The sequence below is a fragment of the Trichomycterus rosablanca genome, chromosome 6 (genome assembly GCF_030014385.1).
Source record: "Trichomycterus rosablanca isolate fTriRos1 chromosome 6, fTriRos1.hap1, whole genome shotgun sequence".
NCBI classification, from domain to species: Eukaryota; Metazoa; Chordata; class Actinopteri; order Siluriformes; family Trichomycteridae; genus Trichomycterus; species Trichomycterus rosablanca.
The window spans coordinates 7607830-7623375 of record NC_085993.1 but is presented as its reverse complement, the minus strand read 5'-3'; the positions used below and the strand labels follow the sequence as shown (position 1 = coordinate 7623375).

General features: G+C 40.0%; 1 protein-coding gene across 4 annotated transcripts in view; it reads right to left on the bottom strand.

Moving 5' to 3' along the window:
- septin9b (septin 9b) overlaps positions 1-15546 on the bottom strand; it is a 51841-nt gene that overhangs the window by 11897 nt on the left and 24398 nt on the right. For all 4 annotated transcript variants that reach the window (XM_062997343.1, XM_062997344.1, XM_062997346.1 and 1 more), the window contains 2 exons: positions 4032-4184; positions 194-322 (listed from right to left, as the gene is read on the bottom strand). In XM_062997343.1, the coding sequence (XP_062853413.1) occupies positions 194-322; positions 4032-4184 (282 nt within the window). The remainder of the gene's footprint in view (positions 1-193; positions 323-4031; positions 4185-15546) is intronic.

Here is a 15546-nt window from a genome sequence, read left to right as displayed (position 1 = left end):
GAAAGTCTGCACAGAGCCACATGTGCTTTGAGTAACTTCCAGTCAGGAAGTAAATGCCCGTTTAATGAGGTAATGAGCTGTTGGTGGTCGTTTGCTCTCACTGCACTCAACACAAGGTAGGAAAAAAATCAGTTTCATAAATTCCATTATGAAGTTCTGCAAGTTGTGATATGTATGTGTGAATGTATCTCACCATGACTGATGGATTTAATCTCGATGGTTTGGGGGATTCTCTCCTCGTCAGTGGGCATCACACATCTGCGACTCACCTTCGACTTGAATAAAGTGTTAATCAAAGTAGATTTACCCAAACCGCTTTGGCCTAAACACACAAACACAGAGACATACACACCCACTATATGGTCAACAGTAAACAATTAATCTTTATAAATATACAGTGGGGCCAAAAAGTATTTAGTCAGCCACTGATTGCGCAGGTTCTCCTACTTAGAAAGATGAGAGAGGTCTGTAATTTTCATCATAGGTACACTTCAACTATGAGAGACAAAATGAGAAAAAAAAAATCCAGGAAATCACATTGTAGGATTTTTAAAGAATTTATTTGTAAATTATGGTGAAAAATAAGTATTTGGTCAATAACAAAAGTTCAACTCAATACTTTGTAACATAACCTTTGTTGGCAATGACAGAGGTCAAACGTTTCCTGTAAGTCTTCACCAGGTTTGCACACACTGTAGCTGGTATTTTGGCCCATTCCTCCATGCAGATCTCCTCTAGAGCAGTGATGTTTTGGGGCTGTTGCTGGGCAACACGGATTCCACAAATTTTCTATGGGGTTGAGGTCTGGAGACTGGCTAGGCCACTCCAGGACCTTGAAATGCTTTTTATGGAGCCACTCCTTTGTTGCCCGAGCGGTGTGTTTGGGATCATTGTCATGCTGGAAGACCCAGCCACGTTCCATCTTCAATGCTCTCACTGATGGAAGGAGGTTTTGGCTTAAAATCTCACGATACATGGCCCCGTTCATTCTTCCTTTAACACGGATCAGTCGTCCTGTCCCCTTTGCAGAAAAACAGCCCCAAAGCATGATGTTTCCACCCCCATGCTTCACAGTAGGTATGGTGTTCTTGGGTTCTTCTTCTTTCTCCAAACACGACGAGTTGAGTTTTTACCAAAAAGTTCCATTTTGGTTTCATCTGACCACATGATATTCTCCCAATCCTCTTCTGGATCATCCATATGCTCTCTGGCAAACTTCAGACGGGCCTGGACATGTACTGGCTTAAGCAGGGGGACACGCCTGGCACTGCAGGATTTGAGTCCCTCTCGACGTAGTGTGTTACTGATGGTAGCCTTTGTTACTTTGGTCCCAGCTCTCTGCAGGTCATTCATCAGGTCCCTCCGTGTAGTTCTGGGATTTTTGCTCACCGTTCTCATGATCATTTTCACCCCACGGGATGAGGTCTTGACCCCAAGGGAGATTATCAATGGTCTTGTATGTCTTCCATTTTCTTACAATTGCTCCCACAGTTGATTTATTCACACCAACCTGCTTGCCTATTGTAGATTCACTCTTCCCAGCCTGGTGCAGGTCTACAATTTTCTTCCTGGTGTCCTTCGACAGCTCTTTGGTCTTGGCCATGGTTGAGTTTGGAGTCTGACTGTTTGAGGCTGTGGACAGGTGTCTTTTATACAGATAACGAGGTCAAACAGGTGCCATTAATACAGGTAACGAGTGGAGGACAGAAAAGCTTCTTAAAGAAGAAGTTACAGGTCTGTGAGAGCCAGAAATCTTGCTTGTTTGTTATTGACCAAATACTTATTTTCCACCATAATTTACAAATAAATTCTTTCAAAATCCTACAATGTGATTTCCTGGATTTTTTTTTCTCATTTTGTCTCTCATAGTTGAAGTGTACCTATGATGAAAATTACAGACCTCTCTCATCTTTCTAAGTAGGAGAATCTGCACAATCAGTGGCTGACTAAATACTTTTTGACCCCACTGTAAATATATTTGTTTATATAAATAACTAATGTACATATAATAAATTCTATGCTACTAGTTTAGGGATAGCCCTTTTTAAGTTCCAGCATGACTGTGACCCTGTGTATGAAGCAAGATCCATAAAGACTTGGTTTGGCAAGTACGGTGGAGAAACTCCGGTCCTGATCCGACTAAACACCTTTAAGATAAATTGGAACACTGATTGTGGGGTCAGGCCTTCTAGCTTAACTCAATTGGCAGACCTCCCAAATATTTTTAGACTTGATGACTAAAATAGCACTTAGTACAGTCCCACCTACTCACTGCACAATTTGGTGGAAAGCATCCCTAAAAGAGGAGAGGCAGTTACAGAAACATATTAATGGCCATGGCTATAAAATAACAAAATGTCCAACAAACTCTTGATCAAGCGTCCACATAATTCTGGCCATAAAGCGCATTTGTAGGTAGATCACAACACTAATTGAGTTGCTGTAAACTAAGCTGTCCTCATCTCTGTAGGTCTAGACTGACAGATCCAGTATTTACAGTCAACAGTCAGTTTACAAGTTTGTGCACCCCTGGTTTAATTCTATGTTTTTGTAAGTTATCTGACCCGCAAGCCTCTTTTCACCCAGTTGCTAATTGGTAATTTCCAGTTCCCCTTTTGTAGATCTAATCTGCTTGCACAAGCGAAGTTGTGGCTAAGGAGAGATGTAGACCATGAAGGCACCCTCTCCAACGTTGCTTTTTATCACCTATATTTTTGCTTTTTATGTTTTATCTTTTTATGTTTTTTATATTTATGCTTTTTATAATGTGTGGGTGCCCACACATTTGTGCCAATGCTCAGGCCAGTGCTGGAGATCACATATTACAGCAGCAGTGAGGAGAACCTCCATCTGTCTCTCCCTATTTATAAATAGAAGGCATTTCTTTTTCAGCAAAATTTCATCTAGTGGAAAAAAACTTTTTTGTGGTGCGTTTTTTTATGTTATCTTCTTAACACTTAACTGACATGGTCCACTTACCATATAGGAGCACTTTGTAGTTCTACAATTACTGACTGTAGTCTATCTGTTTCTCTACATACTGTTTTAGCCTACTTTCACCCTGTTCTTCAATGGTCAGGACCCCCACAGGACCACCACAGAGCAGGTATTATTTAGGTGGTGGATCATTCTCAGTACTGCAGTGACACTGACATGGTGGTGGTGTGTTAGTGTGTGTTGTGCTGGTATGAGTGAATCAGACACAGCAGCGCTGCTGGAGTTTTTAAATATCATGTCCACTCACTGTCCACTCTATTAGACACTCCTACCTAGTAGGTCCACCTTGTAGATGTAACGTCAGAGACGATCGCTCATCTATTGCTGCTGTTTGAGTTGGTCATCTTCTAGACCTTCATCAGTGGTCACAGGACGCTGCCCACGGGGCGCTGTTGGCTGGATATATTTTTGGTTAGTGGGCTATTCTTAGTCTAGCAGTGACAGTGAGGTGTTTAAAAACTCCATCAGCGCTGCTGTGTCTGATCCACTCATACGAGCACAACACACACTAACACACCACCACCATGTCAGTGTCACTGCAGTGCTGAGAATGATCCACCACCCAAATAATACCTACTCTGTGGTGGTCCTAGGAGAGTCCTGACCATTTAAAAACAGCATTAAAGGCGGCTAACAAAGCATGCAGAGAAACAGATGGACTACAGTCAGTAATTGTAGAACTACAAAGTGCTTCTATATGGTCAGTGGAGCTGATAAAATGGACAGTGAGTGTAGAAACAAGGAGGTGGTTTTAATGTTATGGTTGATCAGTGTATCTGTGGTTATGACAGCTGTTATGACATTGTTTACACAGCTAATGCCAATGATTTTCTAGTTGCATTCTAATTCACATCCTATCTGCTATATAGAGTACCAATGGTAGTGCAGTAATTACACCTAGTATTAAGTACAGCAGTGTGTAGTTCAGAACACACCCCTTTCATGACCATCGTCATAATAACCTTCATCAAGCTAATCAAGTAACACAACTGTTTTACAGGTGTGTGTGTATAAGATCTGTATGAAACACTCACCCACGACCATGATGTTAAGCTCAAAGCCTTGCTTCATCGCTTTTCTCCTCATCTGCTCCAGAATGGCATCAATGCCCACATAGCCAAACTCTGCCCCCTTATCTGCCCCCTTGTCCGCCATGTTGCTGTAGAAACTGCTACTGTCCTCGAACCCTAATGAATGACAAAATACATAAATGGTTCATTTCCGATCCCAGATTTATTGTGTTAAAGTAAATTCTTCAACCTGACCTGGCTCATGATGGGTCCAGAGTCTATACCAAGAACAAGACACCAGTCCATAAGCGGGCATTGAACATTGATTCATTCACACTGACAGCTGGAAGCAATTTAGAACAGCCAATCCTCATTTTTGGCAATGAGACTAGAACCCGCTGGTTTATGACACAAACAGATCGTGATTTTCCTGCATTTTGTGCCTAAAGTATTTAGACACAGATTTTAATTATTGAGTTCAGGTGTTTCAGCCACACCGATTGCTAACAGGTGTATAAAATCATTTATTTTATACACCCGTATGCTTCCAACCTGCCAACAGTATGGGGAAGTGTTCCTGTGCACAAAGCAAGGCCTGGTTATGTGTTTGGTGAGGAGGAACTCCAGTGAACACCCGACCTCAACCCCACTAAATAATTATTGTAAACCAGCACTCATTCAACAAATGCTACTTGGACTGAATGACACATTTTAAAATCCTCTGCTAAACCTTCCCAGGAAAGTAGAGGTTGTTTAACCACTTAATAATGCCTACAGTTTTGGAATGGGATTTCCAACAAGTTCATGAGCATGTGTTTTTGGTCATTTTGTGGATAGTATGATGTAGTATTCCCGTAAGAGCAGTGAAATCACACAGCTGGCTTAAGATGAGCCTACAGAAGAGAGAGAGGTGAAGAAAAATGCAAAACAGATTCCAACATTACAGGCATGTACAAACACAGTGGATTAATTACAGCCTGACCTGAGATTGTGCACACATCCCAAATCATAACACCTCATATGAAAAGGAGATCAGCTGTGAAACCAGAAGGTGCAGACATAAACATGCAGGGAATTTCATACTACATATGGACAACCTGCTCTTACTTGTATGATCTACAGTGTGAACAAGGACCTGAGCATGGCCTGAAGTGTGTTCTGTTATTAAAAATATTGTGCAACTGCATTTATTTTACAACTGTGTGAGACAGATTCATTATTCAGCTACGTGAGAAGCTACCAAACCCAAACCGAGTTTCAACAAATGTCTGTGTGTAGTAGACTTTGATAAATGATTAAAATATTCAAATTAAACTTTGTATTAGATAGATAGATAGATAGATAGATAGATAGATAGATAGATAGATAGATAGATAGATAGATAGATAGATAGATAGATAGATAGAAACTTTATTGATCCTGAAGGAAATTAAAGGAAATAATACAGCCACAGAAATACTAAACCCCAGCATGCATTCCTTTGTTCATATTCCACATGGACTCACTAAGTCTGCACTTTTGCAACACACAATTTTAATAAATGACTATTTGAGTTAAACTTAATCAGTGGAAAGAGAACGGTAGGGGGATGGGGGACGTTGTGCCCCAGTTACAGCTGAATCATAGGTCACTCCTCCTCTGTTACCCCTCGTTCCCACAGTTTAACCAAAACACACAATACGATGTGAAATTGACACCACAGGCTGGAATGTTCCACTGTATTTCATGCCAAGGCAAAATTTAAAAACTGCTTCAGGTTGTCCACTGTTCCACATTTTCATCAGTTTCTTTATAAAAGCCATAGCGGATCAAACTACTAACTGGAGCTCCTGAAATCTGCTCCACTGTTACGATGTGATTTTGAAAGTTTTATACATTTCTTAAGCTCACTCTGCTTACTGGAATTGTTGTAGTTCAGAGGTTAAGTTACTGGAGACTGGACTAGTAATCAGAATAACTGCGTCAAATGGTAAACCAGTTTAGGAAAAGGCTGTTGTGTGAGTTTTCGTGAGTTTGGTTAAAATAGGTTCTGTTCCAGAGCTGTTTAATTGTGTTATAGACGACATGTTTCTTAGCAAAACCACTAATAAAACCTTGTTCTGTTCCTCACTACATCAACAGTACAGAAATAATATAAATAAATGATGTGTTAATAATTGCACTATATAAAAGATGAGAGAGTTTTTCACATCGTGATCAGATTAATGAACAAACAGGAAATGAGAGATTTGGTTATGAAGACTGAAACAGGAGCAACTGTTACTGAACCATGTGGTAAAACACCTGCTGTTACCATCTGCTCTAACACACACACTTATATATACACAAATGTACACACACATATGCACACACATTTACACACACAAGTACACACACACACACACAGATCTGTTCCAAGTTGTAGATCTGATTCGGAGCATTAAATATCACTCTTAGTTGTAAGTCTAGCACAAAACTAACAGACAGGAAACCAAATATATACCACACCACCTGAAACACCTGAAACACCTCACACACACACACACACACACACACACACACACACACCCACACACCATTAAACATTCAGAATGTGAGGAGAGCTTTGCCAGTAAAAATAATTGGTTTACTTTTTTTTACACCCCAGTCTACACCCCTGTTATTTACAGACAGACTGTAATTATTTGTACATTTGCTAATTTAATAGTCACCTAAATTAACTCGACAGTTAATTGTGAAATTAAGAGTAATAAAAACAATAAAAGTGCAATAACACTTTTTATTCAAAGGTTTTAACAGAAAATTGATGTAATGTGCATTTACAAGCAGTAATTGTCGCTGCTGAGGGAAAGTAACAGACTGAAATGATTTTGTTTGTGTAAGGTTGTATAACTCCAGAATGACATTTTATTATTATTGTTATTAATGCTACAGTCTGGGCATGTTCAGTGATAAACCTAAAATATCCAACTCACGAAACAGCTGACCAAAACACAACATTTCACACAACACACAGGACGGCTGAAGCCGCTCTGTCGAGGGTGTTTCTGCTTTGAGCCCGGTGTATAAATGTTATTTCTCCACAGTTATGGATATTTCTGTCCAAACTATCTTAATTTTCATTATACTGGACAGCTGTGGTTTGTCCAATCAAAATGAAACAAAGAAAATTCAAGTTTTTAGACAGCAATTTAAAACAAATAAATAAAATAAACCCCATCAGTCCACAACCAGCTAAAATTGAACTTTTCGCAGCTCTGAAGTTCAAATCTAAGTTGTACGGGGTAACCCACAGACATGATTGGTCCTTATTGAGGCTGCAATTGTGGCATCCCCTGGCTGCTGGCCTCGAGAAGCCTGCAAGAAAGCTGGTAGATTCACGAATAGCACATAAAAAGAAGAACAGAACACTGATCTTAATCCCACAGAAAACCTTCATGATAAATTGGAACACTGATTGAGAACCAGAGATTCTCATCAAACATCAATGCCTGACCTTACAAATTTGAGAAAAGGAAATTAATGGTCATGCTTTTGGACATTTTGGTCAGGTGTCCACACTAACATACGGTTCTAGCTTAAATTACTTTTCTGTACTCGCCCCCCTTGCAGCTATGAAGATAAATCAAAATAAAAATTATACTCTGATGGAACCACCCCAGTCCTGTTTATTTCTGAATATGCTGTGTGAAAGTACTAGACAGCTCAATAATAAAGCACACTGGACAAAGACTGATGGTACCTGTTCAGGCTTTACAGTGGAAAACTGGCTGCAGGTCTTTTGCTCTCTCTGTCTCTGTATCTGGTACCCTTGGTAAAGATGTAAACAAAAAGTAACAGAAGTCTTTTGATTTACTTTTGTTCCAGCTGACCAGAGTACCTATATATATATATAGATAGTCATTCTTCCGTATAGGACCCAGGGCACTGAAAGATTTAAAGAGGAAGACTAATGGTCTGGAATTCCCTGCTCAGCATTCTTCTAGCTGAGCATCTAAAACTGCTGTTTTATTGGCAAAGGGAGGTTGTACAAAGCATTAAATGCATGGCTGCCAAAAATTGTAGAGGGGACTGTACATATAGTGCAGAAGGAAGGAAGCGCTGGTAATCTTTTACTCTGTGCACTTTCTCTTAGCTCAATTACACTGAGCGCTTCAGGAAATCTGAGACAGGAAGCGTAGCAGGATGGAGCTGGTTCCATCACGTGAGCCTCTGACGCAGAGCTGAAATGTGTTCCTTCATCAGTTCTCATTATTTACCAATCCCTTTATTAGATGCGAGTCTGATCCAGACCTGACGATGCTCACTTCACGTCATGACTGTGAGGACAGGATTTAAGTCGAGCATGATAGCAGCATATTGTTTTTTTATCCCATCTTGGCTTTTGCAAAACACTGACAAAAATACTCTATACAGCCAAAAATATGTGGACACCTGATCATGAGCTTGTTGGACATTCTATTCTAAAACCATGAGCATTAACTTAAAGTTGCCCCCTCTAATCTTGCGGCTACACCTCCAACTCTTCTAAAACTGCTTTTCTCAAGGCTTTAGAGTGTGTCTGTGAAATTTCATTAAGTCAAAAGAGCATGTGTGAGGTCAGGCACAGATATTTCTAAGGCTGATGTTTGCGAAACACCTAAAGGTTTAGACCATAGAGGTCTGTCATTAGATCATCTTCTCCCATTATCCGATCTTCTAATGGTTAAAAGACCTACAATCTCGCTGCCACTGTAAAATTTGGTTATGGACCTGGTGATGATCTAGGCATGCCTCAACAAGGATGAAATCAGGCAGATTTGTCTTTATGAAGGACGAATGAGTCAAACAACGTATAAGGATGACCATGTTTTACTCTGACAATGTGCTCAGACACTGAGGACTGGTTCACCCATCAAGAGGAAGATAGATGGACACGAGGCAATCAAACAAAGTTGAGCTGCTTCTATTTTTGTCTGAGGAGTGGTATAGTCAAAAGACAGCAATGCAAAAGACTGTAGAAGATTATGCCAATACACATGAAAAGAAATATTCCATTTCTATGTTGATAACTATTTTAAAGTTCAAACATTAGTATTGTGTTCTTCTTAATTAATGATGAACTTTGCATTTATTTACATTATTCCAGCACTAAAAACTTTTTTTAATATTTTGACCATGTTTCATTTTGTGCAATTTTATTAAATTTATTTATTAGGATTTAAACGTCATGTTTTACACTTTGGTTACATTCATGACATATCTCGTATCTCATATCTCCAATTCACCTCACTTGCACATCTCTGAACTGTGGGAGGAAAGCGGAGCACCCGGAGGAAACCCACACAGACACGGGGAGAACATGCACACAGAAAGGACCCGGACTGCTCAACCTGGGGATCGAACCCAGGACCTTCTTGCTTTGAGGCAACAGTGCTACCCACCGCCCCATTTTTTGCAATTAAAAGCTCTAAATGGAAATATTTGATTTGGACTTTGGGAAGAATGTTGATGGTAATATAAGAAATAAAACAATAAACCTATAAGCATCTGATTAGCCTGTAATTCACGGTACTTCCATGAGTGATGTGAAGTTGTCGCTTCACACAGAGATAGCATGTTATTTTTGACAAGCTTATCACACCATGAAAATTTTACACAGCAACACCGCTAGTTGAGAGTGAGTGGAAGAGGACAGGAGGAATGCCACTAAACCACTTTATCTGTCACCCCCTCCTAGCCTAAACCGCCCCACTGAAGGTGACCCATGACCCTTTATAATAACAGAGCAGATGGTGGGGGAGGAGGCGCCTCCTGGAAGAAAGAGACGGCAGGATGTGTTAACAGTCCAGTTACAGGCTGTATGTTCAAGACCCTTCTATATAACAGTTTCCAAACCATGGAATAAAAACCTGGACTGGAGCACAAACAAAAACACTAAGATTATTTTTGTGAGTTGGCAAGTAAACTAAGACAATTTAGACAAACCCAATTCTTAAAACATTGGGACAGTAGTTAAAATGCAAAAGTAAAATACAAACAGAGCAGTATCAATGACTGTATTAGTTGTTCATGAGAAAGGATATTTTGTGGTCGAGCGAATAGTCCAACAGTTTAAGAACAAGTTTCTCAACTTAATTAATTGCAACATTGAAGAGATGTCTGTGCATAAAGAGAAAGGCTGATCCCACAGAACAGAACCACAAGAAACTTAAGAATACTTCAGAAAAGCCTCGTTATTAAACACTTTTTCGTTGCATCCACACAATCTTGACCAACGCAAAGTTCAAAACCCAGAATTTGTGATGGACCGGAGGTGTTTAAGTACCAAAATCATGGGTTACTTGCACATCTGTGAAGGCTCCATTAATGCTGAGGGGTAGAAACAGAGCAACACTGAGCAGCTGAAGTTTTACATCAAGCAGCTTTCACAAAAACAATCGGTGTCCACTGTCCACAAACCATCACATAACCTTGCCAAAAAAAAAAAGGTGATAAATCACAATGGTAGACATGCCCATGTCCCAGCTGTTTTGGAATGTGATGCAGCAATCAATTATGTAAAAAATAATAATTAAGCAATTTTTTGTCTTTGAAATGTTTCTAATTAATAGAATGATTTTTAAATTATTGCTGTATGTTTTTATTTACATTTTTCCTGCTGTCCAAACTATTTTGGAACTGGGTTCTTACAATAGAAAATACACTAACATACACTTTCGATTCCTATTGTAGCGTTGATCACTTCGTAATCAAGCCATCGCTAAAGCTAACAAACATAACTGGAATTCTCAAAGTGCACACTACCTACAAGTCAATACTTTGATAACGGCTTGCATCATGCTAGGGTTGTAATATTGATTTTTGATAGATTTTTTTTATTTTATTGATTTTTTACTCACCCCAAACCACCCACCCCCAATAATTATAATTGTCGATTTGGCAGACTACTTCTTTTCACTTTACAGAGAGCAGTATCACATACGGAGGGTCATGCACTACAAACCATGATTAAAACATCTCTTATGGGTGCCCAGGTGGCGCAGCGGGATATTCCGCTAGCACACCAGCACGGAGTTTCTGAACTCCTCGGTTCAGCTGGGCGCCATCTGGCGGGCATAATTGGCAGTGCCTGCAGCAGATACCAATTGGCCACCGTATCTGCAGGGTGGGGACCAGACTATGTGTTGGTGGGTGGTTCTTCATACGCTGTGTAAGGACCCTGATTGGCGGAACACGTGTCGGAAGAGGCATGTACAGCGACGTGCTCTCCTCGGATGCAATCTGGCATCTCTCAGCAGTGGAAGACAAATTGAGTGCGCTAAATCAATAGGAAAATGGGGAGAAAATGCATTTAAAAAAAAAAAAAAAAAAAAAAAAAAAAATAAATAAAAAAAAATAAATAAAAATCAGGTCACAAAGGAACCTGTCAGACTATTTCCCATTCAGACACAGCCAGTCACGTCTCTGTGGACACCTGGCCAAGATCTTAGCAGCGGTAAGTAATCAAAATAATAAATACAAAACAGCACATGGTGCAAACAGGCATTTGCATGAATTTCAGTTCTGGATATCTCTGATCCACACAGTTTACTATGATGCAGTCTAGATTTTGGCAGAATTTGTGCATCTTTACAAAGACTTTACATTAACGTGGTGAGGGAGGAACACATAAAAATGCCACACAAACACACACACCATAAACGCATCTGTAGCATCGACTTTCGCATCAGAGACTCTGCTGTATATAGTTGGTGTTACTGAGTGGCACGACTAATCCTATCCAACTTCACATTGTGTGTATTATTGTCATTATTATTGTACCCTACTTGCACAGAAGTAGGCCGTTAGAAATGGTTTGTGATTCATGCTGATGAATAAAAGTGAATAAAACAAAAGGGACAAAACAATACATGATGGCTAAGGCTACTGCACATGGCCAGTTTCCTGCTTAGGTTGTTTTTGTGTGGTAAGGTTTGTTGTTTCTGGGATGGAAACTTAATTTAATTGTTGACTTTTTCTTCTCTTTAGTTGTTGTAGCCCTAAAACGGAAGTGAAGCTAGAGCTAACCACAAGCAGACTCAACCTAAATCTGATCAGCTTTCTAAATAGACAATAGAGATGTCAAGTGCCAGCACATAAAGAAGAATTAAAAAACAACACAGAACTATTACACACCTGAAATCCACACAATGTACCCGACTTAGAAACTGAGCCTGTGCTTCTAATAAAAATTAACAAAAAAAAAAACTAAATAAAAAATACATATACAAAACGAATACGAGCATAAATACTGAGACCAAACCAGACGAACAGTGCTTTAATGCAAAAAGCTTACCACTGGGTGAAAGGACAGGTCGCCAGTACAACACAGTGTAGACACACACACACACACACACACACACACACACACTGACCCCTTTATCAATGTTCCAAACTATAAGTTTGGGATGAATTGCACAATCATTTAAAGGCATTCCCATCTAACCGCCTGACCTAATAAATGCTCTCATGACTGAACTGACACAAATTCCCAAAGACACACTCCAAGAGTGAAGACTGTTATAGTCTTGGAGAGGGGAAGTGACCATCCATGGTTTTAAAATGGAATGTCCAAAAAGGTCATGGTCAGGTGTCCACATACTTTTGGCTGATATTCCCACAGATCTGAGCGTTTGAGTTTTCTACTGCAGTCTGGTTTCATAAACAACAGGAACATGAAAGTAATGACAAATGATGAGAAATAAACCACATTAAAAAAGAACAAACCACATTGTGCTGAGTCGAAGTTCAGCAGTGATCTTCTGATAGAGCAGAGCAGAAACGAACAGAGAGGAGGAGGAGGAGGAAGAGACAGAGAGAGATTTGAAAATACAAACGTACTATTGTTCATCCAGCCAATAAAACATCTTCAATCAAACTGAACCCAAGAGGAAACAAAGAAGAGAGACAGAACGGATGACAGAGGTAGAAATGAAAAAAGAGAGAAAACGACAAAGGGCAAAGACAGTTTAAAGTAAAAAATGTTTAAAGAAAGAAAAAGATTGAAAGGGAGCAAGAAGAAATACAGAGAAAAGGCCAAGACGAGATACAATGGGGGCCAAAAGTATCAGGACACTAGTGAAAATGCTTATTTCGCATTTTTCCGGAAAAAGCTTTAGAAATAGCCAAATTGATTGACATATGAACAGCCATCATCATCCCGTACCTGTAGCTCAGAGAATGGGCATCAGTTTCATGTTGTTAAGTACCACTACCCATGTGCTGGAGGAGGTGGGCATGATGGGACTAATTTTAATTGCAAAAGGATTTTCATTACAAACAAGCTATAAAAATAAGGTGAGGTCAGTCAGAGTCAGGTCTGACAGGTCAAAGCTTCCCCGTATCATATAAAGAAGAGGGGACTCAGGAAGCAACATATTGCACTCGTAACCACTTGAACAGCCAGCAGCCTTTGGTTCCTACAGAGAACTCTAACATGTATGGAGGAACACTCTATTCTCTCTATATTCCTCACCCACCTGTACTAGCACCTCCTCCACCAGACAGTAGGACTCAGTGTTGCAGCACCAAGAAGGTGGCTTCCAATCAGGCCGATTGTGTCTGTAGAGTGCCCGAACCTTTGGTTATAAGGGGACATACACCCGAGTTTGAAAAACAGGCTAGTAAACGCTAAACAGGAAGTGAAATGAACTAGGTGAGAGAAGTAAAAAATAAAAAAAAAAGAGGGAAAGGAGAAAGCGATACAGAGAAAGACAAAAAACAAGAAAGAGAGGGAACTAACAGAGTAATGGCAAGAGAACAGTGATAAAGAGGAACAGAAAAGGGACAAAAGTCAATATTTCTGGAGCATCGAAGCATCGTTCACACAAACATTTAGATCAAAATCTAGCCTGATTATTATTCCTTTATTTTATTTGCTACAGTTTTTCAGTGTAATCCAAAAGTAGTGTGCTCCTAAGAATCGCTTTGGAAGCCAAAATGACAAAGGAAAGAAGCAATTACCATTCATTTATACTGAAAACACAGATCAGAACAACAAACACTAAATGCTACTTGAATCTTTTTCAAATTGTTTTTCAATTAGTGAACAAAGGTGGTGATGTCAGTGTTTTGTAAAAGCAAAGTGGCTTAAAGCAACCGTTCACAATGTGGGAGATAGGTGTATTTATTTAATTTCTATTTGCTCTAATACCCCGACTGGCGGATGCTGTTCCCTTTCTGGTCCGTGTTAGTAAGTGTATCTCTGAGGTTTGCTTGGATATGGTCCTTTTTAAAAAGCCTGGGCAGAACTTGCTAAACGTAATGCATGTAAGAGAGCAGAGTTGCACGTGTTACAATAAAAGGCTGTGCAGGCATTTCATCTGTGGTATCCCTGCTCAATGTGATCTGTTGATATACACAGTGTTAGGGACAGTGGTAGCCTATTGGGTAGAGCTTTGAGCTATCAACTGAAAGGTTTAGAATTTAAATCCCAGCTCTGCCATGAAGCCACTGTTGGGCCCTTGAGCAAGGCCCTTAACCCTTTCTGCTCCAGGGGCACCATACAATGGCTCAGACCCCAGCTTTCAAAAACCAAGCTGGGATATGCAAAGAAAGAATTTTGTTGTACTGTACATTTGTATATGTATATTTGACAAATAAAGGCATTCTACTTCTTTCTACTTTTTCTACAACTGAAATGAAATTCATGTCAATTGTACAGGACTTTTATTCTGTTTAATCTTTAAATAAGAAATGAACTCAGCAGCGGAATAGAAGAAAAAAACTCCCACGGTACAGTGAGTGGGGTGTGGTGGGGTCATGGACGTTTAAAATGCCTGAAAAATAGGGTCACTAGCTGAGAACGGTTGGGAAGCCCTGCAGTAGTATATACAGTCACAATAAAGCTCTGGTGAATGGTACTGAAGACTGAACTGAGGGGTGAAAGAGGTAACGAGAGAAAAGACAGAGGGGGCTTCCTGTAACCCTTAACTCCAGCTCATCATCATCATCATCATCATCATCTCTCTCTCTCTCTCTCTCTCTCTCTCTCTCTCTCTCTCTCACACACACACACACACACACACACACACACACACACACACACACACACACACACACACACACACACACACACACACACACACACACACACACACACACACACACACACACACACACACACACACACACACACACACACACACAGAGAGACAGGAAACTGGATGTACTGTATATGTGTGTACTTAAAGCTCAACACACTACTGCTTAACTAAACTCTGCACCCCCTTACACTAGCTACAACCCAGCTGGGATACCTTAGATATCTCTCTTACACACACACACACACACACACACTCACACGCACATATATATAAGAAACTGTAGAGAGTTAGACATTGAGGAAACAAGCTGTATCAAAAAGTTGCAATCTGAAAAACAATCAGAGCTTTAACTGCTCAGATCAGATGCTGCTTATTCTGTACTGAAGACTGAACTGAGGAGTGAAAAAGGTAACGAGAGAAATGACTTTCTGTAACCCTTAACTCCAGCTCATCATCTTTAACTCTCTCTCTCTCTCTCTGACACACACACACAC